We start from the raw sequence: 27,179 nt of genomic DNA, 5'->3' as shown, positions 1-27,179 counted from the left end.
TGGGATGTCACTATGGGGTGGCTGCTTCGTGGATCAGGATCACGCTTCAGCTTATCAAACCACTGCTAGCTTTTTATTATTATTATATATATTTTTTTTTAATGCCACTCACTACTGATCTCACTAGTAATCATAGCTAAACTGAAGGGGTTTCCATGGGACTTTGGGGTACTTAAGCACCATTCCTTTCCTAAAATTGACCTCCAGAGCATGTCTCCCTTCACAGCTCCCTCATGAAAATAGTGCTTGTCCATGTGCCCTGGGCTGTTATATGGTGAATTTTAGCTGTACTGAGAAAGGGACTAATACTGTCGTTCAGCCTTTGAGAACTTCATTTTGATGCGTGACCCAGCTAGCCTTTATTTCATTAATAATGTTTTACTTTCATAGCAGTCAATATTCAGTGTGATGGCAGCAGATAAGAAGAGCACTAAGATCTATTCACATCTTCCAATACATCTTTATCAGTAATTTCCATCTGTTGTATAAAGCATGTTTGTTTTTTTCCCTGCAAAATATGTAGTACACAGCAAAAGTAAATGCTTGGATCGTAATTTTCAGTTACATATATAGATAGTTTGCTTCTTGAATCAGAGCATTTAAATAATTTAAATCATAAGCTGAACATTTCAGTACTTAATGTTTTTCTTCCTTGAACATTATTCTAGCATTTTGATCTTTTTTTTTTAAATCTTTTTCTTACCTTTTTTTATGACTGTTTGAATGAAGCAGAAACCCTTTTAAATGCATTGGAAAAAAAATACATCCTGTTTACAGACTAGCATGTTAAAGTTCTACAGAAATTTCCTACTGGCAGAGGTAAACTGTCCTTGCAACAGCTTTTGTACTCTGTACTTTTGGGCTCCAGAGTGTGTTTTTCTCAAAAAAATTTATCTCTAGCAGAAGTGATTGAAGGGAGCTTCTGGTTTGATGATGGCCTTTCACCCCGAGACTAAAAGCTTTTCAGTAGTGAAATTGTAAAATATTCCAAAATACGGTGCAGTCTGTTATTTATGGTGTGTCTTAATGGCAGCATATGGGACATGCCCTGTGTGTAAGTATAGCTATAAAATGCTATTTAAAAGTAAAAATGAGAAATGAAAATGTTTACTTTAAGAAACTTAACGCCTTTTTTGTTTTGAAGCTTCACTGCAGGCTAACATCAGCATGCTGCATTCCTTTAGTTCATTTCCTTGGCAAACTTTTGCTACTGAAGCTACAATGTCAGAAACAAAGGGCAAAACATGGATTAATAATTAGCAATAAATACGTTAGCAGAAGTTCAGTTATAACTTCTGCCTTTTACTACTGCATGGTAAGAAAAATATGAGAATCATATCAGCACAGTGGAAAGGAGCGAAGGATAGAAGTTAATATTCCCTCTGATAATAATTCTATAGCTTTAAAAATTCCAAAATTAAACATAGGGAGACAAAAAGTGATTATTTCTGAAAACTTTATTCCTGATGTTTTATTGACTTGTAACACTTCTGACACTTTTGGCTGTCTGTCCACTTCCCTCATAGTAAAAAAAATAACAAATTTCCTGATTGCTTGCTTTTTGGCATTGGATCTATTGCTGATCTCTCTCTTCACCCCCCACCCCCAACTCTAACTGGTCATGTTCTAACTCTGCTATTTCATTACTGTTTATTTATGGGTGAGAAAAAGAGAGAGGCAGGTGCAAGCAAAATGTGCATTTTCTTTTCTTTCTCTTTTTTTCCCCACAATTTCTCCAATAGAAAGACAAATAGATCTGCTTCTTGCTCTAGGTGTTAGTAGCAAATCCATGAGCTTTGTGAGTATGCAGAGCTTGATAATATAGGTTACTTTCTTAGGGAATTGGTTGTGGATAGGAATAGTCCGTACTCCGCCTTGCCCCGCTGCCAGGTCTCTGAAAGAATTTGGGGAGGGCATTAGTAGCAGTGCATTAATTTATTTTGCTCTGCAGTGTGTCCAAATGTGAAAGTCTTTCTTGCTTTTTACTAAGAACAGAGATTTTAGTTCTATACATGATACATAGTTTCCTGCCCAAGAGTGACATTTTGCAAAGAAATACATAAATGACATTGAAGATGAGTTATTTCATTCACAGACCCCTGCTCTTCAGAAGAACATGTGAATGTATTCCTCTTTATTTTTTCCAGAGTGTGTCAGTGGTGAAAGACAGGCAATTACATTAGTATCTGTGCACTCATATGGTGATTATTAAAGATAAATTATACTTTGTTATTTCTTCAATAATGCCAGTTAGCCAGTAATAAAACAATTGAAAACCTTTTTAATTTTTTTTTTTAAGACATGGATCTACATAGAAAGGTAGGCTTTTTTTTGCAATTTGCATAGATCTGATCCACTATGATAGGGATATAGGAATGTGACTTTTAGGTCCATAGTTCATTTGGGGGAATTGGGTGTTTAATTCTGGAATGTATGTGAGAAATAGATGGCTCCTTGTACATAAAGTGTGTTTGTTCATGAAATGAAGAGAAAAATCCACGGAAACCTAATTTAGGCAGAATGTGACTTACTTGTGCAAAAATGAATTTTGGTGCTTTCCTGTACTTGCTGGTGGTACTATGCATGTTCAGAAAGCTTAATGCCTGTGTGCTTGAGAGCTCCTCTCCTACCTGGTTTGCTGTGACAGGTTTAAATAAGCTTTATATATATGTCATGCCAGGAACCAAACACGGGAATTGCATGAGAACACTGGAGTGAGGGAGATAATATACCAAGTTCTAAGGCCTGGTTTCTTAAGAGGAAGAAAACAAAATAATTCTGTGTAACTGATCAGCTCGCTTCCAAGTGTGTATGGCAAGGTGGGGGTGCTTGAAGCTGGAAAATCCTTCCCAAATCCTGAACCACTAAGCGGGAAGTGTTGGAAGACATCTGGCTCCCCTGACTCCGTTGTGCTTAGCTGCAGGTCTTTGAGGCAACCAGCTCCTGGTGAGTTAATACTACTCAGCCTGCTTGCTGATGAGGGGAGATTTTGGATGGCTGTTGAGTGACTGATGGATTTGGCCACTGGGAAACAGCATTCCCACCCTTCTAGTATGTGGACATCTGTACTCCATTGGCCATGGCATGGAGATGGAGGCTCTGGAGGAGGAACTGCAGAAACCTGGTGCCCCTGGGACAAATGCAAACTCTTAACGGAGCATCTGCACTGAGGAGCAGCTAGCTCCTGCCTTGAGGGGGAAGGAGGAAGGAGGCAACAATAGCATACATGGAAGCTGCCTGTTCTTGAGGGATGCTCTGCAGTGGGGTGAGGTTTGGCAGCTGTTCCTGGTGTCTTCCCTGGCCGAGTGCAGAAGCGATGTGCTTGAGGTCTCAGAGCAGTAGCAACGTTGCAGGAAGGTATGGTCCCTGTGCACCTCAGAGTGGCCACAGCACGTTATGAATGAACAGACCCGTGGTACTTTCTAGTTTTTAGGTGCTGTCTGGCGTTTAATAGTGTGGGCTGTAGAGTATCATGGGCAGTAGGACTTGACAGTTCTCTGCCATAAGCTGTGATGGAGCAAACGTGAAAAAAAGAATTTTCTTCTCTTCCTGCATAGTAAGCAGGGATCGATACTGAATTTACAATACCTTTAGCGAAAAAAAAACAGGGTTGTGGCAAAAAACTACCAGGAATTGGTAACTTTTGGGGGGCAAAGTTGATCTGCTGCAGGAGTTGTCTCATGTAAAAATACACCATGAGCTGGAGACCACTGTGGAGTAAATACGTGGGCAAATGCACAAACAAATCTATGAAGCTGGCAACTGTCGCCCTGCACGACGGTTGCAATGCATGTCACCCTTTTGTCTTGGTAGATTTATAGCTTCTCTGGCTATGTTTAGCATCTCAGGACTCTTTCCCAGACCTAAAATCAGAAGAAGAGGCAGACTGAGATATGGCTGTCTGCCTCTAAATTTGGTTTGTCCTTGTACCACTGCATATGAAATGTCACCCAAAACTAAATACATGGGTGCTTTATAGAGAGTTAAATTCGTCTGTTTACTTGAGTTTGGGGAACTTGTCTTAGACACGAAGCCTAAGTGACATCATGGTGCATTGCATAAGCTGCTTTATAAAGAGTCTTCACTGATTTGTTGATCTCAGCCTTTAAGTTTGCCTACCCTTTAAACAAGCAAGTCCATTTCAAAGTATTGGGATCTTTCTGCGTGCATTTACACGTTAGACAACATTTCACCCTGCTGAGTGAGAGGGATGCTGTGTTTTGCTTTGCCCCATTAAGTGAAAAAAAAAGTGGTTGGGAGTTTATGTACATGCTGCACAGAAGGAGGTGGAGGACTTTTTGCTGGCCAAGCAGTTCCAGAGCTGTCAGCACGTGCAGGACAGAGGTGCGGTACAGCTGCTGTGTATGTGCAGTCCCCCTCTGCATGCTTTCTTATAATTTAACATCCCTTCTAGAAGCCTTTTCATCTGTTATTGGTGCTGGATGTAGCTCTTCGCCTTGATGGGTGAAAATGCTGCTCAACAAATCTTTTGCTTCCCCTTTGAAGAGATATTGGACTCAATGAATTCGAATCACAAAAGCCTCTTCCCTCCCACTTCTCCACAAGAAAAATGTGGATAGCCCAGTTGCATCCTTTGGGCTCCCTGTCACAGCAGGCATTACAACCTGTAGCAATATTGTACCTGTCTGAATTCATGTACTTTCTTGTGACTCATTATTCATTGGCATAAGACAAAGGGAGTGCCTCCAACATCACACATCAGGAATTTCAGGTATATATATGTACAAAACTTGTTTTCTCTACCCTGGATTATGTTTCTTTGTCTATTTTTTTTTCTGTTGTGACTTGTACGTGATTGACAAAAATACTGAAATTGAGGTTCTCCTTCCCATGTGTTAGCTGATTTCAGTAGCCAATCCAGGCATGCTAGAAAGAAAAGTATTGCCCATGCTTTTGCTCTGTTTCATATGGTTGTCCTTGTTAGTTGCCAGGTTTTAGTAAAGGGCTGGTTATGGTGAGGGACTTTCTGATGGTGATTACACCTGTAAGGGTACAGAAATATGTAAGCAAATTCTAAGCTAAGAAGTGCCTTATTAGGAGAAGCCATAAGGGATGGAACTTTTCAGCTGGATGCGAAGGTGGAAGCTCATAAAGTCACTGAGGATGTTCACCAAGTGCAGTAACTGGGACGACACTCAATGAAATTGGCAGGGTACTTGTTTAAACAGAACAGCTCCTACATGGTGGGTAAGTGTCCTGAAAGAGTGTGTTTGGGTGGTGGGAGTTGCAGGGGTAGGGGGTAGTTTTGGCCATCCCAGTCAAAGTAACTCATTCTAACATAATTTGGGAACTGCAGCTTGACACTGTATTAGCTGGGAATCTGAGGACCCAAAGCATCAGAAATGGGTCTGATTTTGTTGTTTTTGTGGCAGAAGAGAAGGAAGTGCCTTTGTGATGTGCTCCTTGAGGGCATCAAGCTCCTTCAGCTTGCAGACTCAAGGCCCAGAGAGCCCAGCTCAGCTCCTGCCCAGAGCTCTGATGGAAGTAAGACCTGTAACAGGTCTATGGACGGAATGAAGAAGGCAGGTGAGGAAGGTGAATTTATGGTGACCACAGCCATATGTAGTTAATTAAAGTGTCTGCTCAAAGGATTTATATGGCTGCTTTCTGCTCCCAACCTACTGCCAATCCTATAGCAATGTGCTTCTCTGGGAGTGCTGGAAGAGAAGATAGAGAGAGGTGGCTTATTTTGGATTGCATGCTTAAATATTGTCCAAAATCAGCTGGCTATAATGCCGTATATAGTACATATCATCTCTGACCAAGGCATCATGTGTGGTCATGGAGGAGACTGTACCACAACAGATCCTATGAAAGGGGCTGCAAAAGATGTTAACCCCACTGTTTGGACTGCTGCAGTTTCGGATGGGCTAGGCCACAAAGGCCTAGGCAAAAAACCTCTATTTGTGATTTGTTTTGCTCGCTTAGTGGGACTTAACACAGGATGCTGAATTTGTATAGCTTTGCAATGTGGACATCAACATTGAAAAGATACTAGGTCCAGGATGTATGTGAATGGGTTAATCGTTAAATGATTAAATAACCAGGTGAAATTTAAAATGTTCTGTTGGATTCAACAGTTGCTTCATTCCAGTTGCACCTGCCCTATTTGCTTTATAACGTGAATTAGGTTGCAGGCATTTACTGTCATACAGATTTGGAAAGTGCAGGCACCTGTGGCTGAGCAGAAGGAAGGAAGGAAGAATTTCCAGTGTCAGTTTCTTCCTGTCACTAGAGAGTGCCATCCATGCGTCTGGATAGATCTTGTGCTGATTTTGGCTCCTACTGTCAAATGTCATCTATATCAGGATGAAACTGGAGACATCCCACTGCTAGGATGACATTTGAGCAAGAAGTGTCAGGTAGAAGGGTCTTCTTTTTTATACCAACCTATTAAAATAAATTTGAGCAATATCAGTCTTCTCAAGTGTGTGTTCTGAGGGGTTGGTTAGCCTGTTCCTTGATACCAGGTTAATCACCACTTCACACCTTCTGGACATGTTATAGAGTGGGTTTCAGTCATGGGCCCCTTCCCTGGAGTCTATGAAGGAAGCTGCCAGAACATACCAGGCCAATATTTTGAATCCAGCAAAGTTGCACTGCACAACTATCCTACTGTTACTGCAGGTGTTAAGTAGCATCAACGTACTCATCCCTTTGTGGTGCAAGATTATCTGCAGATCTGGAGATTGTTTTCAGTGGTTTATGTGATTGTTTGGTCCATGCATGCCATACAAAAATGAAAGGCAACATGCATACCTGCCCCTCTGAAAGCTCTGATGCCTGGGAAGCCAAAGCCTGTTGTCTTCAGACCTCACATATGAGTGCTGGTGCATCACGACGTCCCCACTAGCAACTGCTGCCTCTGGATGGAGAGGTGTTTGTGGTGGCTTTTCCAGGTTAAGAATAGAGTTCTGTTTATCTTCTCGTTTCTTTATTTACTTTTAATTATTGCTGTTCTGTCTTTCTACAACTGCTTTTAGATAAAAACTCCACATTTCCTAGTCTTGAACATCTCTTGCAAACTTCAGAAAAAAAAGGGAAGTCCAAATACTTGCAGGATCCCATGAGAGCTTGGGTTCTCCGGAAGGTCTGTGCCTCTGAGTCTGCAGCTCTGCTGTGTGGATGGCTGAATGGATGTTTTTCTTGAATATTTCTGATTCAGAAATGCCAGCATAGGTGTAGGTGGCACAAGACGCAGCACAAAAGTGAAGCAGGACTCTTGTTCCTTGTGTTTAGGACACGGTTGTGCTTTATGTTCCACCTAAGGAATTCCCATCATGGGGAAAAAAAAACTGTAAAAGCTGGTGTGCCGTGATAGTTTGCAGAAATTGAAGAGCCTGATTTGTGTTTAAAGTTTTAAAGTTCCTGCTATTGAACCTCAGGGCACAGCTGGGTTTGCGTATCTGATCCAAAACACTTTAAACAACTGCTTCATTGAGCAATAACACCTTTCATAGCTAGTCTCTGCTTGTTTTGCATTTGCTCTTGGGTCTGTAAACCACTATTCACAGGCGGGGATGGGGTAAGCATGTAAAAACATACAGGTAGAAAGTGGACATGGAGTTGAATACATTGGATCCTCTGCAAATTTTCCTTTGTAGGATGTCTGTGCTGGAGGATGTACACTCCTCTGTGTATTTTAGTTGATATCTTGGGTCATCTGGTACTTTGTCCACAAGAGAGTGTAGTCTGAAAGTGCAAGTCTGTTTAGTATGTGTGGCTGGTGAAATCACATTCAGTACTGTTCTAGAAATGGTTAATACATGTCAGTATGGCTTCAGAAATTCTTCTAGATTAGATATTTTTTTTCAAGCCAGGACAGCTGTTTAGTAGGAAGCTATCAACAAAAGTTGTACATTATGTAAACAAACAAACAAACAAACAAAACCCAGTTATTTCAGTAACCTTATATAGCAAATAGTTAGACCTTTTGGGTTTTTGTTTCTTCCATCTTATGTGTTGGACTAAAAATTGTTTTGGGATTTTTTTTTTCTTAATCCTGATTTAAGTTTAAAAGATGCATTGTTTTTTAACTAAAAGTGAGTTTGCTTCTTGGCAGAATACTTACACCTGCCCGACTTTGAAACTAACAGAAGTGTACCCAGAAGGCAGTTTGTACCACTTCGATTATATTTCTTTAAGCACCTGTTGCAGCTTGGAGCGGGTCAGGAATGCCAGACATCAACTTCATAGAAGCTGGAACTGACTTCGTATATTAGCTTACATGCAGTACATTTATATGATTCTAACAGTTAGTGATGTAATTACACAGGCTCCTAATTGGTAGACAATGATCTAACTAAGACCCTTACAGCCCCCCTTACTTGTTTAGCTCATCCTTTTAGTTCAACAGCTCTTTTATTCCCTCTGACCTTGGTCTACTTCCTTATCTCCTAGTTAGCAGTCCCTTTGTTCTTTCACTGAAACCTGAAGGCTGGAATTGAGCAGGCCTGCTAGGCAGCCATGTCCGCGGCTCTCTAACCATTCCTCTACAATTCCCCCTTTTTCTTTAGATTAGGTGACCCCGGGAAGCAAGCCAGCCTTGAGGTGTCAGATTCAGATTGCGTGAAAAAGCAGTTAACAAACGTGACCTTAAAGCGCGCAAACAGGTACAACCAATCATTAAGCTAATTACAAGCAACAGTCCCCATAGTAACAACATTAACAGCGATTTCATCAACGATTTTATCCATCCCCCAATTCCTAACCAGTCCGTTAGTCCGTCTAGACCGAAAAATCCCGCATCCTTTGTTACTTTCTCCGTATGCTTGGTCAAGTCGTGGAGTTGTCCATGTATCGCCGAGTTGTCGAGTGATCTTGCAAGTCCATGCAGCACATTCTGTCGAAGTTCTGACACCCATGTCCGTGAGCAAGAAGCAGGAAATCAACAGTGGCACAGTTTTGCAGCACAGCGTGTTGTACCTGGGTTAAATCATCTGACAACTCACTAAGCACAGTACTGGTTGCATTCGCTTGTTTCAAGGCCTAGCAGGCAAGGAGCTCAATATTTCAGTGTGCCCGCATGGCTGATACCCCAGGGACGAAGAGCCCCAAGTGCTCCAGAGATCAATGCTATCCTCACATTCTGAGCTAAAAGAGTTTGCTGCTCCTTTTGATTGCCTTAACAGGGTCTTGCTGTTCCCCGGAGGGCCGTGTGGCCAAATCATACCAAGGCGACCAAATGTGCAAGGCCCACCCATAGGCTGGGGCGGAATGCCAGCCCAAGCTCGGTTCCCACATATCAAAAACCACCCGGTGGGAACCTTCCTAAGCCGGATAGTTCCCGTATTGTGGGTAACATTTCCGTTACACCATTCCTTTTCCCCTCTTGCCTCCTCAAGGGTTTTTGCATACTCAACTTTGAGACCTTCCAGTTCAACCTCGTATCTACTGTTCTCATTTTCCATTTTCTTTAGTCTGTTTCTCTCACCTTCTAGTTGAGCCTGGAGACGAGCATTTTCTTGCCTTAAAAGACTATTCTGCGATTCAGTAGAAGACATCTGAACTTTAGTAGAAAGAAGCTCTTCTGTTGCAGCCCGTTCTCTTTCGGCAGCTGCTGCCAAAAGGGCTTGAGATTCACCAAGTCTGTTAGAAAGATTCTTTTCCATTTTTTCCCACAAGGAGGTTTGCGCTCCCAGCGTGGCTTGCAAATTTTCTATCTGCCGAAGCAGTGGCCGTGTAGCAGATGTAACACTTTGGCTCGGTTCTTGGTTCCGACTCTCCTCTTCTTGCAGTCTCTGTTGTAGTTCACTGATTTCCTGCCGTAAGTAGTCCTCTCTTCTTGCTGCCTGTTGTTCTGCACGTTGCAGCGCTAGCCACAGTTCTGCCACCTGAATCGCCAAAGCTTCTTGTTGCTGCCATGCCTCATCCTGGGCCTTCTCCAAAGTTAAACCAAGTTGTTCCTTTGCCTTCATTTCCCGACTTAGGGCTGCCTCTTGTGCCTCACTGTCCTTTGTGGCATTAGCTTTATGAAGATCTGCAAGTTCCTTGTAAGCACTATCAAGTGCTGCCTGGACACTTCTGTTCCTTTCTTCAAGATCTTCCACCTCTGCCTGGAGCTTATTAAGATCCTTTTCTTGTCACTCTACAACACTGTTCAGTTGTTTAAAGGAATACCTAACACCAGTGCATCAAATTGGTCTGCTGTCCCACAAAACCAACAACTCTTAATTTGGGTATAATTAACAATATGCCCAAGAAGCATAACATATCCATTAGTGTTAAAAGTAGCATCAGCTTCTATAATAGCATTAAAAGTAACATTATCTCCCAACAGCCACAATATACAGCTAATAATAACAGTAACACTTCTTCCTCCCATGTTGTTGTTCTGCAGGCCCACACTTTCCACAGCTAGGGTACCGGCTGCTTGCCTGCTGCATCTGATGTATGCAAGTTTGCTTCCAGCCAACGTCTCACCCATTTTTTCTGGCACCCATCTGATTCTAGCATCTGTAACGATACAAGCATACCCTTTTCCCCAGGTTATCAAGTCCAAAGGTCCCGTCCATTTTCCCGTGTTCCAGTCTCTCAGCATCATCTTACACGGACCCGACTTTACTTCTGTCAGGGCTCCCTTTAGCCCAGCCCTGTGTTTGACCATCAGAGGGACTAGGCTGTCCTGGGGTAATCTCAAAAATTTTAAAACATATTCTGCTCTTGCCAATTTTTCTGCAGGCATAATTTCCAATTCTCCTCTTTTTTTTTTTTCTTTTTTTTTTCTTTTTTTTTTTTCCTTTTTTTTTCCCTTTTTTCTTTTTTTTTCCTTTTTTTTCTTTTTTTTTTCTTTTTTTTTCCCTTTTTTCTTTTTTTTCCCTTTTTTTCTTTTTTTTTCTTTTTTTTTTCCCCTTTTTTTCTTTTTTTTTTTCTTTTTTTTTCTTTTTTTTTTTTTTTCTTACAGCTGGCATTTCAGCGTTTGGTTCATATGTTCCACTATGTCATGGTCCTCAGGATGCAATAGTATGGTGAAAAAACAATCTTTCAAATCGATTATTAAGATGTCCCAATCATTTTGAAAGGTTCTCGATTTCCATTTCTATTTATGTTTGCATAGCTTCAATTTGGTTTCCTCCCCAGAAATTGCTTGGGATTTCTATATATTAAGGAGGCCCCCGCTCCAGTAGCATTGAGGCTTTTACAATTTGTAAGGACTGTTGCAGGTCCTTCCGTGCCAGTTGCACTGGAGCTTGGCCGTCGCTTCATTCTTGTTTCCCATGCTGAAGTACTTCCCTAGTCTCTTTCCAAGGATACAAGTCAGAGTACGGCTCCCAGTCCTCCACTGGTTGGGGGGCGGGGGGGTGCCATAGCCTGAGTTATTCCTGGCTTTCCCGCTTTCAAATTCTGCACTTTCCTGTTGTGCTTATTCAGCCCTCTCTGCTGATATATATATTACACAATAAAGATCTAAAGACCACACACACAAACAGCACAAACATAGTTTCTATCCAGTGGCACGACCTCATGTAGCTGTGCACTCCACTAGTGAGTTCCACTGTCTCAATTGCCTAATCCCATCCTCGTTGCCAATTAGGTTGCAAATGGGTTTGGGATTCGGCAATAATCACACAGAACAAAGTGGCTACGGCTATTCAGGTGAAAGCACGTTAAAGAAGCAAAGTATGCCTAATTACTCATGAGGTAATACTTGTCGGCAGGACACTGAGACTGAACATTCTCTTGAGTTGGCAGATTGGAGGGTTGCTGACAGGCTCCCAACTCAGCGGGCGTCCCCGCAGAGACAACGTGGGCCTCAGTGTTAGGAGTCTCACCCCCCCCCCCTTCTCTCTGCACTGTCCGTTTATGCCCGGTGCATCCTGCCACGTAGGGCCAGTACGTGCCAGCAGGCAGACCGGGGGGGTGGACAAACTCCACCTTCAGTCACATAACCATCCCTCCTGGGTGCGCAAGTGCGCATGCCAGTAAGTGGTCCCAGCCGTCAGTCCGAGGGTCCTGCCTTTCTCATCTCCCTCCCTCTCGGATGTTTTACCTTCAAATTAATTTAGAGGATGTTTGCAGTTAAGTTGGCTACAAGCCTGGTCGAGCAGCCGCCTTCAACTGCTTTCGGAGGAGTCAGCTATGAGCCTGGCTGAGCAGCCGCCTCCATGCTCCTTATCACTCAGCCTGGGCAGGCAAACATCTTCTTTCTCAAGGTCTTGGATTCTGTTTTGTACAATAGTTTTATGACTCTACGGATCATACAAATTTCCACCTTTCAACCATACCTCGTGTCGGCATCAATATACAAAGGATACAACACATAATAGAGATGAACATAGCAAACAGAAATAATAGCCCTAATAACGGTTTCTGTCCTCACTTAAAGCATTACAGTTCTTCAACCCCCACTTTAAAAGACGGATCAAATCCCCCTGCACCTCCCTCCTGGCTGTTGTCAAGCCCTCAGCAACATAAGTCTCCTTGATCTCATTCGCCTTCTCTTCCCCGGCCCCCCTTCTCCTTTTTTCAAGGTGATCTAACAAGTCCTGGACCCAGCCGGGCCATTCTTAGGCACGACGGGGTGGTCCGGGAGTGGGGGCACAGACAGTGCAGGCGCCACAGGCACACATGAGGATGCGGGCGGGGGGGTTGGCAATGGATCTCCAGACACCAGCGGTTTTCGGTGGCGTGGCGGTCCCGTTCCTGAAGTGCTCGCAAAGGCTTTTACAGGTACACTGCTCACAGCTTCGGGAGGCTCATGATCCAGCGGTGGCCCTGTGATGTCCTTTGGGCAATGGTGGGGCTCAGAATCCCCTCGCTTCAGCTTGAGTCTTTGCAAGTGTCCCTTGTCTCTAGCCCATTTATACAGCTCATACAGCTTCTTCGTGCTCACCGCTGCCTCCCTTTTTGCTAATAAGTCCAGCAGCAGCTGCACAGCAGCTTCTCGCTCCATTTTCGTACTCACTGCTGCTTCTCTTTTCGCCTGCAGCAGCTGTACCACAGCTTCTCGCTCTGTTCTTGCACGTGCAACCTGGGTCCCGGCTTCTCGCCCCGCAACGCTGACTTTTCGTCCCTGGTCCCGGCTTCTCGCCCCCCAACGTCGACTTTTTGTCCTGGGTCCCGGCTTCTCGCCCCCCAACGTCGCCTTTTCCGTGTGCGCAATCACGGCCGGCTTACCCGCTCCGGTCCACCTTCTTGGTCGGATCACTCGGCTGCACTCATACGTCGTCGCTTCCGGAATCCCGCACCGTTGTGCCAGGTCCCTGTACCAGTCCCTGTTCGGAATCTTGTCCCTGTTCGGGCGCCACTTGTTGCAGCTTGGAGCGGGTCAGGAATGCCAGACATCAACTTCATAGAAGCTGGAACTGACTTCGTATATTAGCTTACATGCAGTACATTTATATGATTCTAACAGTTAGTGATGTAATTACACAGGCTCCTAATTGGTAGACAATGATCTAACTAAGACCCTTACAGCCCCCCTTACTTGTTTAGCTCATCCTTTTAGTTCAACAGCTCTTTTATTCCCTCTGACCTTGGTCTACTTCCTTATCTCCTAGTTAGCAGTCCCTTTGTTCTTTCACTGAAACCTGAAGGCTGGAATTGAGCAGGCCTGCTAGGCAGCCATGTCCGCGGCTCTCTAACCATTCCTCTACAAGCACCAACAAAATGCAGGCCTCTCTTGGTTTACAGCAGTGTCTTGTTAGTTCTATGACAAGTCTTCCTTCAACTGTATTTGCCTCTTGCTATTAGGAAGCTATCCCTATGCATGCTCATGATGCTGACTAGTGATTTGAAGCAACTAGCCAACTCTGGAGCTGTACCTTTAAAAAGCCCTGTATATAGTACCAAGAGATGTATTTTCTAAGGAGTGGTGAGAAGCTATTTAAAACAACATGTCTGAACCAAAAGCACTAATGAGAAGGAAGAAGACTGCTCAGCCTTTTTTCCCCATGAAGGGAAGACCTGAGGTCTGGTTTAAGGAATGACTTGAGTGGAGATGCACTTGAGCTGATGCTACTTGAAGTATTCTCTGCAGTGGTTAAAAAAGTTTGCACTAAATCTTTTTAGCTTCTAGCTATGAAGGTGCAGGCCCTCCAGTCTACTTCAGTACTAACCAAAGCCATCCATAAGTCTGTTTACAAAGCATGTAGCAAGTATTTCTGCAAACCTACATGGCAGAGCTTAACAAATTCTAATTTTAAAACCATCACATGAGCTCCCAGACATACCACAGCATGGGTTTAATTAGGGCTTCAGTTTTGTGGCAGACTTTTCTCTTATTTGAGATTGCATTACTATCAAAGAGCCAGTTCAGCCACAGGACCCTCTTCCCTTCTCCTACCCCTTCGCTAATCCCTTACTGTGCAATCTTATGGCTTTGGTTGTATCAGCAGAAGAGGTTGTGCATCCCTGTTGGGTGAGTTGAGTAGGCTTGGGAAGTTGGCACCTTTGGGTGCACCCGGGTAGATCTTAAAGACCTGCAAAGTGCCGCCCTAAGATATTGCATGGCTTGCGATGATGATGATGGTGGTGATGATGCTTCAGTGCAAGTATTCGTTGTGCAAGGTAAAAGTTGCCTTCCTTGAACTTAAAGCGTCGCTTATATCCTGAAGGCAAAGGAGGAGATAGGAGTGATTCCTTAGAATTTCTCCTCTTGCAAAGGGGTAGTGAATACTTTGCTTAAAGCTCACAGGTTTTAAACTTTGGTTCTGGCTGCAAACTCAGCTGGCTAGGTGCATTTCCGTTCTTTCTCACTATGCTTCATTGTTTCAGAAATCTGATATTACTGTTATGCCTGGACTTTGCATCATAGCCTGTGCTGGGTGCCCACTTTATTTTGTTGTTTGTAACCCTTTCTTGTAACTCTTTCCTTTGTTTTATTTTTAACAGCTTTGTGTCCCACCATTCTTTGAACAAGAGACCATAAATTTAAGAATATGTGGGGGAGCTTGGGGAGGAGAGGTTGCAATGGAGATTTTTCTGCATTCTTGGAAAATTAGTGTCAAGATCATGCCAAAAATGAAGATTTGTGCTTTTGTTTCTGGATAGGGAAGATTAAGCCTTTGAGATGGAGCTTCAATCAGTTATAAGAGACAGTTAATTTCTCAGCTGATATATCTTCGACTTGAGATTCACGTTGTGTTTGCCCTCATTGCTGGATTTGGTTTTTATTTGCTCATCTGCTTAACATACAAATACATCTGTGTACCTAGCCAAATCACACATAATTGGAAGAATACAAGTGGTTTGGGGAGCTGTCAGAGTAAGTCAGGCCGGGGTGGGAGACGTGGGGTGTTCTCTGCACCGCTAAGCTCCACCTGCCTGAGTCAACAAAATGAAATGCTGTTTGGGTTGTAGAAAACTGGAGCCACGGCCAGCGGGAGGCTTCTTGGCAGTACCGTCTGAGTTAAATTTTGTTGTCCTGAGGATGAGGGCTGCAGTCAGGCTTGCTCTGACAGCCAAAAGGAGCAGCCAGAGTCCCTTTGGCAAGGTTGGTCTGCAGAACTGCGGCCAGTCTTGCAGTGCTGCCTCGGATGGAAGCAGCCTTTTTCTGTAACGAGAGGAATGCAATGCAAAAGTGTAATGACAACCACCCTCTCCAAAAAAAGGCCAATTTTAAGTCCAGGCATTGCACAGAGTCCACGACTTCATGCACCGCTGCAGCAGAGGGATTTTGTGGGTAGATGGGGCTCTAATTAGGAGGAATCTCTCTGAGTTATTGCTGGAGTGACTTTGCAGTAAAGATTCTCATCTTGGACACTGAAAAATGCCTAATGCTTTATGAACTTGCCTTATTACAACTGCATTTTAACTGCCTTTTTTTTCTTGTTTGTTGCAGGTTGCGTGTCAGGTTGGATTCGATGCATGACATTTGCATGACACCTAACAACATAGTTCTGGATGTATCACTGAGCAAACATGGCCTACACAGCAAATGCTAATGACAGTGCTACAGGTAACTAATCGGGAACATTTTCCTGTAGTTTGTTTATCACTTTTTTTTAACTTACATTTTTCTTGAATTGTGAAACTAGCAGAAAGAGGTGGTGGCAGAAGTTAAAACTAAACACTGAAAACTAATTTCCTTGTAGATTAGAGAGTCTGACTGTTTTTGTTGTTGTTGTTTTTTTTCCTTCATGACAGCGATTACAACTTTTGAAGTGTGGAAAGTTGTTTGCAAAAAAATACCAAGGCCGGCACCTGAATCTTTTTGGTGTGTAGCTCTGTCTGCTTTCCCAGTGCTATGTGGGTTTACACCAGACTGTCACAGAGGGTCAACAAAAAGTCATGTGGCTCCTGTGCTGCGTTTGTAATTAATTAGTGAGATTAATGAGAGGAGAATCTGGAGCCCTTCCTGATTACCCTTATGTGCCAGGCTAATTGCAGTTTCTTGGTTCTTAGCAAAATGCAAAAGCACACAAATCAAGTACGTAAGTGTTGGGTTCGTTTAATGTTTTTGTTGTTTTAGGAAGGTCCTGAGATGCCTGTTTTGGTTTGGTGCTTCTGTTTGAAACAGGCTGCTTGGAGCGTTCAAAGGTTGCAGGGAAGATTTGACAGGTCAGGAAAGAGCAGGGATTGCAGAATGATTGATAAAAGCACAGCGACAGTGTCCCTCTTGCAGTTGTGTCAATATTTTCTTGTCCTCTTGATCACTGCACAAACACAGCTTTAGCCCACTAAAGCCGAGACTTCTACGTTGGGATTATATGGAAAATTTCAAGTGCATGGCAGGAGCCTGTGGGCGCTCTTCTAGGACTCCTAGGTATCATGAGGATGGATTTATCAGCACAGGCTGGGCCATTGGTCCTCTGAGAGAGCCTTAAATATCTTTGCATCATGAATGTAAATTTTAGCTGTTTTTTTTTTTTTTTTTCCCCTCCTCTACTCTTCTTCAAATGCTCCTTCTCTATGATTGAGAATTGGCTTATCTGGTCGGTTTTCGCACTATTGTAGCTTTAAAGGATGTTCTGGTATGAAATACAATCCTGAATTATTGGCTATGATCACTATAGATTTTTTCTAATTAGTGCAGGGGATTAAAGAATTCCATGTGGAGTAAATTAAAAATATGTAATGCCAGTATCTGAAGTTTATGCAAAATAAGATGCCTTTCTAGATGGCTAATGGAGGTTTTTTGAAGCCATTGGAGTTACCCTTCTTCACTGATTAGTTAAGGCTGAATTTATCAATGCTATTAAACTCCTAAAACTGCTGAAAAAAGTGTGTTTTCTCCCTCCTCCCCTCACAAAAGAAGTTAAAAGAAATATGTTCCACATTTGCATACTACGTACATTGTCCAAAAAATAAACTATTATTTTGAAACTTTTTTTTCTAAGATGTCCCTGCAACTCTAGCAGTTAACAGCCTAACCTCACTTAACTTGGTTTATTTTTTTTCTTTTTTTTTTTTTCCCCTCAGTAGTACACTTCTAACTGAAGTCATGCAGAACAATTCCATCTGCTTACAAGGAAAGAAAAACTGTGTGCATGGAGTGTTGCTAATTGGTTTAGTAGTTTTTTTTCTTCCTTTCTCCCTCACCTCCTATTTTTTTCCCCCCTTTTCCCTTTCAGTTGTCTCTTAAAAAGTGTTGATAGACTGACAGGTTAGTCTGGAATCTAAATGTTTGTGCTGGAGATGTGTTAATGCAAGTTGAAGTTTTGGTTTCAGGATTGTTATGCAAACAGGATTTCTTTCGGAATAGAGGCTGCTTGTTCCCTTTTCACAGAAAGACGCTATAATGAATTGCAAGTATTTAATTCCACAGTAAATTGGACAACGTTTTGCAGAGACTGTCTGGACTTGTTGCCTCTGCAAACCCTTGAGGCCAACGCTGTAGCACGCAGCTGTGTGTGCCAGTGCCTCCAAAATCCCTAGCAGCTCATCATGGACAGGGCTATGGATCCATGTAGGGTTTTCTGTCCTGCTCTGGGAGAGAACTCCATAGGGTGAGCAGGAGCGGATCTGGGCGTTGGAGGCACGGAGGCAAGTGCCTGGACCGCACGGAGCTCCCTGAGTGGGAAGGCAGACTCCAGGGGTGGTGTTTCCTGCACCCTCTGAATCAATCAGCAGCAGGAAAATGAACTAGAAAGACTTGTTATGGGCTACTCGGCTGCATTGGTGTTACTTGAATGTTTTGTCAAGTTTGACCACATCTCCAGCGGCATTCAAGGGAGAGGTGACTAAGGAACAGTGGTTCGCTTTGGCTAACTGGTTAATGTGAGTATCTGCACTATTAAATGACTGTGCCTGTGTGCCATTTTGGTAGGTTTTTGGTATATGAGCCGATACGCAGATAAAGTCGATAGATAAATGCTTTAATTTGGAACTTGTTTGCAGAAAAGAGTAATTTTGCGTTTGTATGGAGTTTTTTTTTTAATTAGCTGTAAATATTTTCAGTGAGCATATGAGTGAGCTAAGCTACGAATCTTTATTATAATTTTATCATGAAAGCGGTGACCATAAATTTCAATGCCTTTTGCATATTTGAGTAAAGACATATACTTTAAATTTGGCTAATAAATAACAGAGGCTGTGATTTAGACCTCATTGCAGTTTTTTTCAGTTTTGTTTGACGGTGAATTACTAACTTCAAGTTTTAACATTCTATCCCAGGTTTCATTGCACTGAGGTTTTGTAGAAAACTGTGTTTCTGTGAATTGTGTGCATTTTTGTTCATCCTCAGACATTTTGGAAATTGGAATCTTTCTTGTTTGGAGCCTTGCTTCATTGATTCAGGCTCTGCAAATGGTGTGCCGTTTGCTCAGAAAATAGCCTAACTCTCTCTAACACTGCTGATAAATGGTTGCTTGAAGAAAAACTGGTTCAATTTTAAAGGTGAGGTGCTGAGTACTCGTATTTCAGGACCTGCACCAGGTACTGACTAGTAAAATCAGTTTAAGATATGCTGTGGAGTCCAGAATATGTCTTGTGCTTGTCCAAGCAGCTGCTGCAGGAGATGGGCAATATCTGGCATCCACAGGGAGCTGTTGGGAGCCTGGCATTGCTTTAGTGAGCAAAACCAATTAATTAATCTATGCAAAGCTCAAGGGAAGAAAAGAAAAAAAAAAAAAGGTGATTGTTTCTCAAAATAGTAATGGTGTCTTCATTAACCTCTGGGCAAAATGTCCAGTAACTGTTAGTTTCTGTGCTCATGGAGACTGATGCATAAATCATCTATCTAATGAGGCTCTGCAAATATTTTTGTAGTGAAATCCTGTAGAAAGGTGCTCCAGTCAACTGCAAACAGCACAGCTCCTACAGTCAAAAGTTTGCCCAGCAGTTTGAAAGTACTTCTGGCTGGGTATGAAGGCCTCTTACTAATGCGTGATTTGCTGAAACTGCTTTCAAAATACATATTTGGAAAGGCGCTGACTGGTGTGAAATTCCACTGCAATGGCATTTACTCTGTTGCAGAAAACAAAGAAGCTTCAAAAACAAACATAGGAAACTGATAAAGCATTAACAATATCAACCATGATGAAAGGGCCTATTTTAGCTGGTTTCTGTAAGCAGCTCATGCTCTGTTTTCAGGGTCTGCAGAATTGTCAGTCATATTTGTCCTCGTTTTAAAAGGACAAAAAAAAAAAAAAAGGTTGTAATGGAAGAAAAATGTTTCCAGTTTTCTTCCATAGGTTGCGCTGCAAGAGTCAGTGCAATAGGGCTTTTGCACAGATCCCTTCTTCATTTTTCTGTTTCACTTTTTCTCTTAATGATTAACTTAGCTATATGCTAAGAGAGCATAGAGAGCATGTAAGAGCATATGTCTATTAAGAGCCTCTTTTAGGCTCTTAGTGCTGTGGTATTACTGTAGCTCACCTGTTTTTTTTTTTTTTTTTTTTTTTAACTCTGGTTCCCTTTGCACCTAGAGCAAGGGATTGCTGCTCTTTTTTTTCTTCTTGGTAACAGCCAGTGCACAAGTCTTTGCTCCTGATTTGCTTCTTTTCTATTTGCTTTTCCTCTGTTTTTTAACATCTGTATCTTTCCTAGGTGCCCAGTCTACCCCTTTTTAGCCTGGGGCACAGCAGGTCTTGCCCGCTGTTACACTGTCATTAACGTGAGGCTGCTCCTATCCCAAGGCAGCCAAGAGCTTGGAAAATCTGAACCGAAACCTGCACGCAATTTTCCACGGGGATTTTAGAAGAGTTACGAGTGTTTTGTAGAGTCTCTGCCCTGGTTTCTGGCTCGTCCCACTGGTGAGGATGAGTACTGACAGTTACTCTGCCGCGCTGCGTGGCCTTCAGGTTGTTTTCTCCATGCGATCCAAGCAGGTTTCTTCACTCTGAAGTGAAGTAACAACCAGGTACCAATTAGAGAATTGGGCCATTAAAGGAGGCCATTAACTGAATTAATATCGTCAAAGGCCTTAACTTTGGTGGGGCTCAAAGACCAAAGGCTTTTTAAATTTGTTTTTCATGTGGTGGTCAACAGTTATGAAGTATTATGAAAACATCCATCAACTTATTAGTGCTTCTATTACAGTCAATAAACAGCACTCATATTCCTTCAGAATAATACTTTTTTTTTTTTAACCGTATGTATTTTACATATGGTTATTTCTAAATACATTTCTAAAGGTTTTTACCCGTGCCTGTAGCCACTTGTTCCCTTTAGGAAACACAGGTCTGCATGAGTTACTAGAATCTTTCTGTGGTTTGTGTTTTGCTAAGAATATAGGATTGGGCAATATGCATGGGGCTTTGGTAGAGTCTAGCAGTTCCAAGCGTGGTTTGGAAAGAAAGTAGCACATCCATAGTGCTACCAAAACACTGAGCTTGTCAGGCTCAAACACACCGAGTTCCTGAACCCCAGTGGATGGGAATTGGATGGATTTGGGGCGAGTTCATGCAAGCAGTGGTAATTTGGTTCATTTGGGAGGGTTAAATCCATTTTCCCTGGATTTCCATCCGAGTCCACACCTGACCATAGCGATGAGGTGTGTGTGTTGTGAACGTGCGTTTTGGCATCTGCTGGGACCTTGGGTGTCCTCCCATTGCGTTGCGTGGACGGGCAGGGAGGATGCAGGGCTGTGTCGAGGACCCAACCCTTGCCTCACCCATGCATGATCCGGTGAGTCAACCAGCTGGTTGGTGGTGCCCAGGGCTTGAAAACGAGCTGGACTGGGACACTGAAACCCACAGGGTGAAGGGTGAGTGGCTTCACGGCCGCTTTATCAAGAAGCACATCACTATTCCCATGGACGCGTTGCCCACTGCACACTCGCTGGGGCCAGATCTGCCTTGAGGATCGGTGCCCGGAGATGGAGCACCCCATTCCACAGGCAATGCCCACCTTCTGTGGGCGTTAATGACCGTTTCTCCTTCAAACGCTAGTTGATACCTGTAATCCCAGGATGCTCTTGCTGCCACAAAAGGGTGGTTGGAAATGGACTGTTGTGCATCAGTCCAGTTTTAGCTAGAGGCCTTTTTTGGATGCTAGAGAGATCCTGTGTCTTTGGCAGCGAGCTGATTCTGAAAGACTGTCCATCGGGCCTGATCTTTGAGAAGATACAGGAGAAAGTCTGGAAGAACATAGTGTCTGTAGGAGCTGGGGAACTTGGTCTCTCTGTCTCTTTGAGGTAGTTCCCAGACATACCAGTATTGGAAGTAGAAATATGGTGGGAAGCAGGTGTCCCAAGACACAAAGCTACATCAGATGTTGATGCTTTGCAAAAGGATAAAGCACTGTGGGAAGTGGACAGGATTTAATAGGTCTGTCCTTTGCTCCGAGATTACTGCAGTGTGCAAAGTGCCATCTGCCCTGCTTTGGATTATTCCAAAGGCTTCTGCCTATTTCTAGCAATTTACCCCATCTCACCTAGGCAGAAGACCCTTTTTCCTGCTCCCTGATGCAGGGAGTTGCTTTATGCCCGAGCTGTCCCCACCACCCGTGCACGGGCTGCATCTGCTTCTGCTCCCTGCGCGAGCGTGGTCCTCTGCGTCCCCAAAGGCAGCTGGAGCTGCGGATCTCACGCTTCCAAGGCAGAAATGCCGCAGGGGCGAAACAGACACGCCTGGTGTTTGTGGCAATCTGGTGTCTGTGGCAATCTCAAGCTGGTGGTGAGCAGCAGCGATGAAATGGTCGCAGGACTGAAGGAGCTGCTTCGCCCTGATGTGATGGCAGGAGGCTGGTGCAGACCCAGGGACCCGTAGCAGAGCACAGGGGAAGCAACCCGCTTCCTACGAGCCGTGAAAAAATACACTCTCTGCATCCTCCTCCTTCTCCCATTCCCAAGATAAATACTGATATGTGACTTGGCAAATCTTGGTGATCATTTGACCCAAAAGAGTGTAAAAAAAATGTTTGGGAGTTTGAGAATAATTTGCCTGTGAAAGGAGTTGGGATTTTGCTGCTGTTAAAAGGATAGTGGCCCTGGGGGAACAGCTTGGCTGGGGATAGCAGGACTTGTAGCCAATGAGGTAGTAATTTCTCTGGAGCAGAAATCCTTAATGCCCCCAAGGTCACGGCAGCTCTTCCTTCCCCCCGGAGAACTCCTCCTTGCTCCTGGCCGTCTCCTGTCTTGCTCCCTTCCCTTGATTTAAGCCAGAGCCAGTACTTGGAAATGGGTGCTATGGTGGGATGCAAGTTGGAGCATGCAGTGTGTAGGGTTTAGCAAATGAGCTGGGTCCAAGTAAGGCTTCTTCCCCAGGAATGACTGCTTTTAAAAAATACATCCAATATCTGTTACATGCAGTCTCCTGCCATTTTCTTTTCTTTTTTTTTTATCAGTATACTCTTCACATGGACTTTGACGATATTAAACCATAAAAGTAAAATGTAGAGGTAGCTGAGTGTGTTATGATCCCATCGTATTCTTTTATGCTTTCAGTCTGTGTTTCCCATTCGGATCTTCTTCCCCATAGAGGTAGGTAATGTAAATCTTAATCCTACTCACAACTATTTCCTAATTCCCTAGTTATCTTAAAGTGTAATGCTATAATTAACTATTCTGTTTTTTTTAAAGCGCATCTTCCTGATTTTTTTTTCTCCTCCTTAACAGTCTTTTACTCTCCTTAAATATAGAAACAACCTGTCTGTGATATTTCTGGGTTACCCTTCAGTACTTGTTTCAAGGTGGGAGGGAGAAGGCGGGAACTGTTTTTAATAGCTGTGTTTGCAGGTTTGGTCAGATTAGGGCAAGGATCAAATTAAGTGATAATTGGGAACAGATTGTTCTCCTTCTGGAAACCAGACATCATGGGCTGGGAGCAGTCCCTTGCTGCTAAGGGGCATGTTTCTTGGAGTGCTCCTAGCCCCTTCCCTACCTTCTCTGCAACAAACCAGCCCCCCGCCTGGAAAAATATCCTATGGTTTTCAGAAGATTTAACAAAATGAAAGAGCACTTGTGCAACTTTTCTGCTCTTAACTGGAATTTCAGGTCTAATCTTTGCAAACAGCTCAATTTTAGGGGCCTGTATATACTGCTTGAGAAATTTGAAGTGTGTAGCTTTCAGAAAAATAGTGCAGTGCAAGTAAATACAACAAAATGCAGAGCTGTGGTTAGAGGAGCAGGCTGATATTAGCATATGACAGAAGCACAAAGAGAAGATCTGTTTTGAGGGATTAGGAGGATCAACAATTGTTTCCTTTTTTCCTCTTTGAGAAATCCAGAGCTAAGCCCTTTCTCCCTCCTCTTCTAAGAAGCCCCTCTCAGCCCTTTCTTTCCCCTTCTTCCTGCAGTAATGGAGATTCCTAAATTTAGACAGGTATATTTTCCCGTGTTTTAAGTTAAAAAGTTTATATATATACATATATATAGGAATCATTGTCTTCTGCTGCTCTGTTTGCACTGTTTATCACTTTACATAGTACATTAAGGATGGGCGTGTGTTTGTACTGTCTTGCCAACAGGTCCTAATTAGTTACACATGACACTTATGTCTTTTCCCCAATTTATGCGGCCTTTTTTTTTTTTTTCCCCAGATTTCTGTATAGGCAGGATATGCTTGGGGGTACAGATGCTGTATTGGGATTAGTAATTATTGCTATAAATCCGTGGTGCTTGATTGCACAGCCTTTTCCCAAGCAGAGAGCAAGGAGATGTCTCCAAATGTAGTCTGTATCATCTGTCTGGCAAAGACACGGATTCTTCCTATCCTCCTTGTTTCTCCCATGCAACAAGGAAGGAGGGGAGGCCTGGATCCAGAATATCTTCCGGACTGGCAGGATCAACCTGAATGACTCAGGCTGTTTTTCTCAAGTGCACCTGGATCAGTAGGCAGGTGGTTGAGTTCCCACGGACACAAGTGGGACACTTTGCCACCCTTGGCTGTGTCACAAGAAGCCAGCACGTGCAGTTCAAGATTTGGGGAGTCACTTCTGTCTTTTACTGTCAAGAATTTTTCCCACTTTCTTGTGTTTTTTATGTAATTTCACCTTGAAGAATGGGAGAGCAAAACTGATGGGTAAAAATACTGCCAGGAGCTTCAAACACAGCTACAGGTGCTTTACAGTGTTTTTTTTTTTTTTTTTTTTTTTTTTAAAGAAAGATTTTAGTGAATATGAATCGTCTCCTAGCTCCTACAATCAGGTTTCTTTCTGTAAGCTTTTCCAAGCAGAGGTGGGTAGGAATCACTGGACCTAAAATAACACTCAATGGAACTTAATTCAGTATGATGAAGGTAAATCAGGTGGGCAGTTAATGATGAAATGGGGTGAGTCTTAAGTACCCTCTGTCTAAGTGGTCAGGGATCTATATTATATATCTGTATTAATAATTGGGTCACATTAATCATACATAACTTCCATCTCTAGACACTTGACCAATAGCTCACCTTACAGCACTGATACACCAGATGCAGCGTAACATTTTGAAATCATCTGCTGGATGCTTCCTAGCTACTCTGAAGATACATATTTGGCTCTGTGTCTTGAAAACCATCCTGACCACCCCTGACTTGGGAAGTCTCTGGGTTGCAGGTTTCTGCAAGCTGAGTGGAGAAATGTGTCTGTGTTTTTGCTTTATCCTTGTGCTCTTACAGGAGCATCTGCTAGGGCTGAGGAGCTGGTAGGGAGCTCAGCCTTTGGTCTGATCTATGTAGCTATCTGGCTTTAATTCTATGCAAATAGAATTGTCAAAGTCTGAAAGTCTGGGAAAAAAAAAAAAAGCCTAGGAAAATAAAATCCAAACAAACCCCAAATCCTACCCTCAGCAAAATGCAACAGTCATTTTGGGGGGTAAAAAGATAAATGTGACAGTGTTTGCTCAGACCCTGTGCTCACTCCCTCCCATCTCTGAAGACCATGGCAATCAGCAAAGATTACTTCATTCTTTCCACTTGAAAGAATTGAGGTAGAATTTAGGTGGTTTCTTAATACCCAGGAAATGGTCTCCTGGGGGCAAGTGTTTCCAAAGGGCTTCCTATAATCCATAGCCTTTGTCTTTCTCAAATCCACTGTGACCTCCCAGACTTTTGTTTCTAAAAGGGGTGTGAAATAATCTGCTTTTTAGATAAGACTTTACCAGCTGAATGGCTGCCTGTCTGCCCCATCTTGCATTTGCTGTGTTGGGGCCCAAGTCAGGTTTTTATGGTCATTGGGGAGCTATTCTCAGTAGCTGAATGAGTTTATCTGGCACCATGGTGGTCCAAAAGGCCTAGAGAATAAATAAGAGTGTGATCTTTGCCACTTGCTGGGATAGGGATGAGGAACTTATGCATGTTCTGTATTTTTGCATGCATCTGTGTCAGGCCTGCTGAATTGACAGAGCTTTGAGGGGAAACCCCTGAAGGTACATGACTTGGTGCAGGGTTCTTGCAGATGTCCAGGCTTTGAAACAACAGGAGTAATAATAAACAGATGGAGCATGTGGAGACAGCTGCTAAAAAAAAATAATCCTTTCCTAAACAGGATATCTTGCGTTTTAGAAAAATGAAATCATTAAAAATAAAGAGGTTGTTTAATTGTCTTTTTTTTTCTCCATTTGGACAGAATTCTAAGTTACTATTTAGACTATAGTTAGACTTACAGCTAGTTCTGTTCTCATACTTTTTCCTTTCAGCAGAAGCAAACTAAATATGTGTTTTTGCTTTCTTCTCTTCCTGATGCAGAGAACCTACTGATTGACCTAGAAAGACCGACAAACAATTTGGTCCTGCTGTGAGACACGGCAGTCCTTAACTGGTTAATTGCTCTTTAATGGTCAGAATGTGTCCAGAAGACCCGTTCTGAGAAGGGCAGTGAGCACAAAGTGGTGCCCGCAGGCTGTGGGCAGCATTTACAAGGCCTGGACTCTGGCTTATGTTCCCACAAAGAAAAAGTATGGGTTGGGCTTGAGCTGCCCTAGAGTTTGTCCTCCAGAAGTAACTTCAAAGAGTTGTTAGACAGTGTTCCCAGAGTTGCTTTTTTTATGGATGATATAGTTAGAGACCAAATATTATGGATGGTATAGTTAGAGAAGAGACCAAACCAAGTTCACTTAAAACTCGGCTCCTTTACAGTCCATAGATGTAGCCACACATGTACTAACACATGTGTGTGTTAATGACTTACACTTCAAGGAAATAAATGTAAATTATCCAGAAGGCAGGGTGTATTCCTGTGTAAAACTTCAGTGCCTGAAAGTCTTAAATAATATTTTACTTTATGCTAAGTACCATTAGGGCCACTAGACATGTTCAGGAAACACTTCTAATGAAGGTCTGTGCCATTTTAGCGGGAGGTGTTGTGCAGCGCAGGGTGCCACTGCATCTCAAGCACAGCTCTTCCAGCCTGCAATGATGCTGGAGATGATTTTTCAACATTCATGCCAGTATCTTGCTTTTCTTACTGTTTCTTTCTCGGAATCTCGATGGAAGGTGGCTGAATAAATCATTTAGTCCTGCATGGTCTTAGGACTGTTTCAATTCTTGTTAAAGCAAAGGGTCAGTGAGGAAGGCTGGTTTAGGAGTTCTGGCTTAGCTACAGCACAGCAACAGTTATATTAAGTAGAGATGAAAAGAGTTTGGATTCAGGTCTTTGAGGATCTCTGTGATGCAGAGATGTGAATTTTTTGCATATGGGGTTCCCGTTATCTTACTTGAGTTATAGTTAGTGTAACGTGGAAAGGGGGAACTTGCATGTGGAAAAATTGAGTAGGTTCATGCTTCATTTTAAAAGTGCTTGTGCTAACGCAAAAGATGTCTTCTGTATTTTGGCCACGTCTCTGAAAAAATAAAGCCTTTTCTAACTTCATACAGAAGGGGTTTTATTTTTATCCCTCAAATTATAAGTTGCATTTG

General features: G+C 42.9%; 1 protein-coding gene across 2 annotated transcripts in view; it reads left to right on the top strand.

Moving 5' to 3' along the window:
- The window catches only part of KANK1 (KN motif and ankyrin repeat domains 1), a 101,196-nt gene that overhangs the window by 42,139 nt on the left and 31,878 nt on the right, over positions 1 to 27,179 (top strand). Inside the window, exon 3 of one of the 2 annotated variants that reach the window (XM_088539849.1) lies at positions 15,803 to 15,919. In XM_088539849.1, coding sequence (XP_088395975.1) covers positions 15,883 to 15,919 — 37 coding nt within the window. In that variant the 5' untranslated portion in view covers positions 15,803 to 15,882. Of the gene's footprint in view, positions 1 to 15,786; positions 15,920 to 27,179 lie in introns of those variants that run through there. The other variant, XM_088539848.1, reaches the window with a different exon arrangement.

This window comes from Tinamus guttatus, unplaced genomic scaffold, assembly GCF_059628265.1.
Source record: "Tinamus guttatus ecotype Peru unplaced genomic scaffold, ASM5962826v1 Tinamus_guttatus_pri_ptg000050l, whole genome shotgun sequence".
NCBI lineage: Eukaryota > Metazoa > Chordata > Aves > Tinamiformes > Tinamidae > Tinamus > Tinamus guttatus.
The sequence above is the reverse complement of the archived record's forward strand: the minus strand, read 5'-3'. Positions and strand labels throughout refer to the sequence as shown.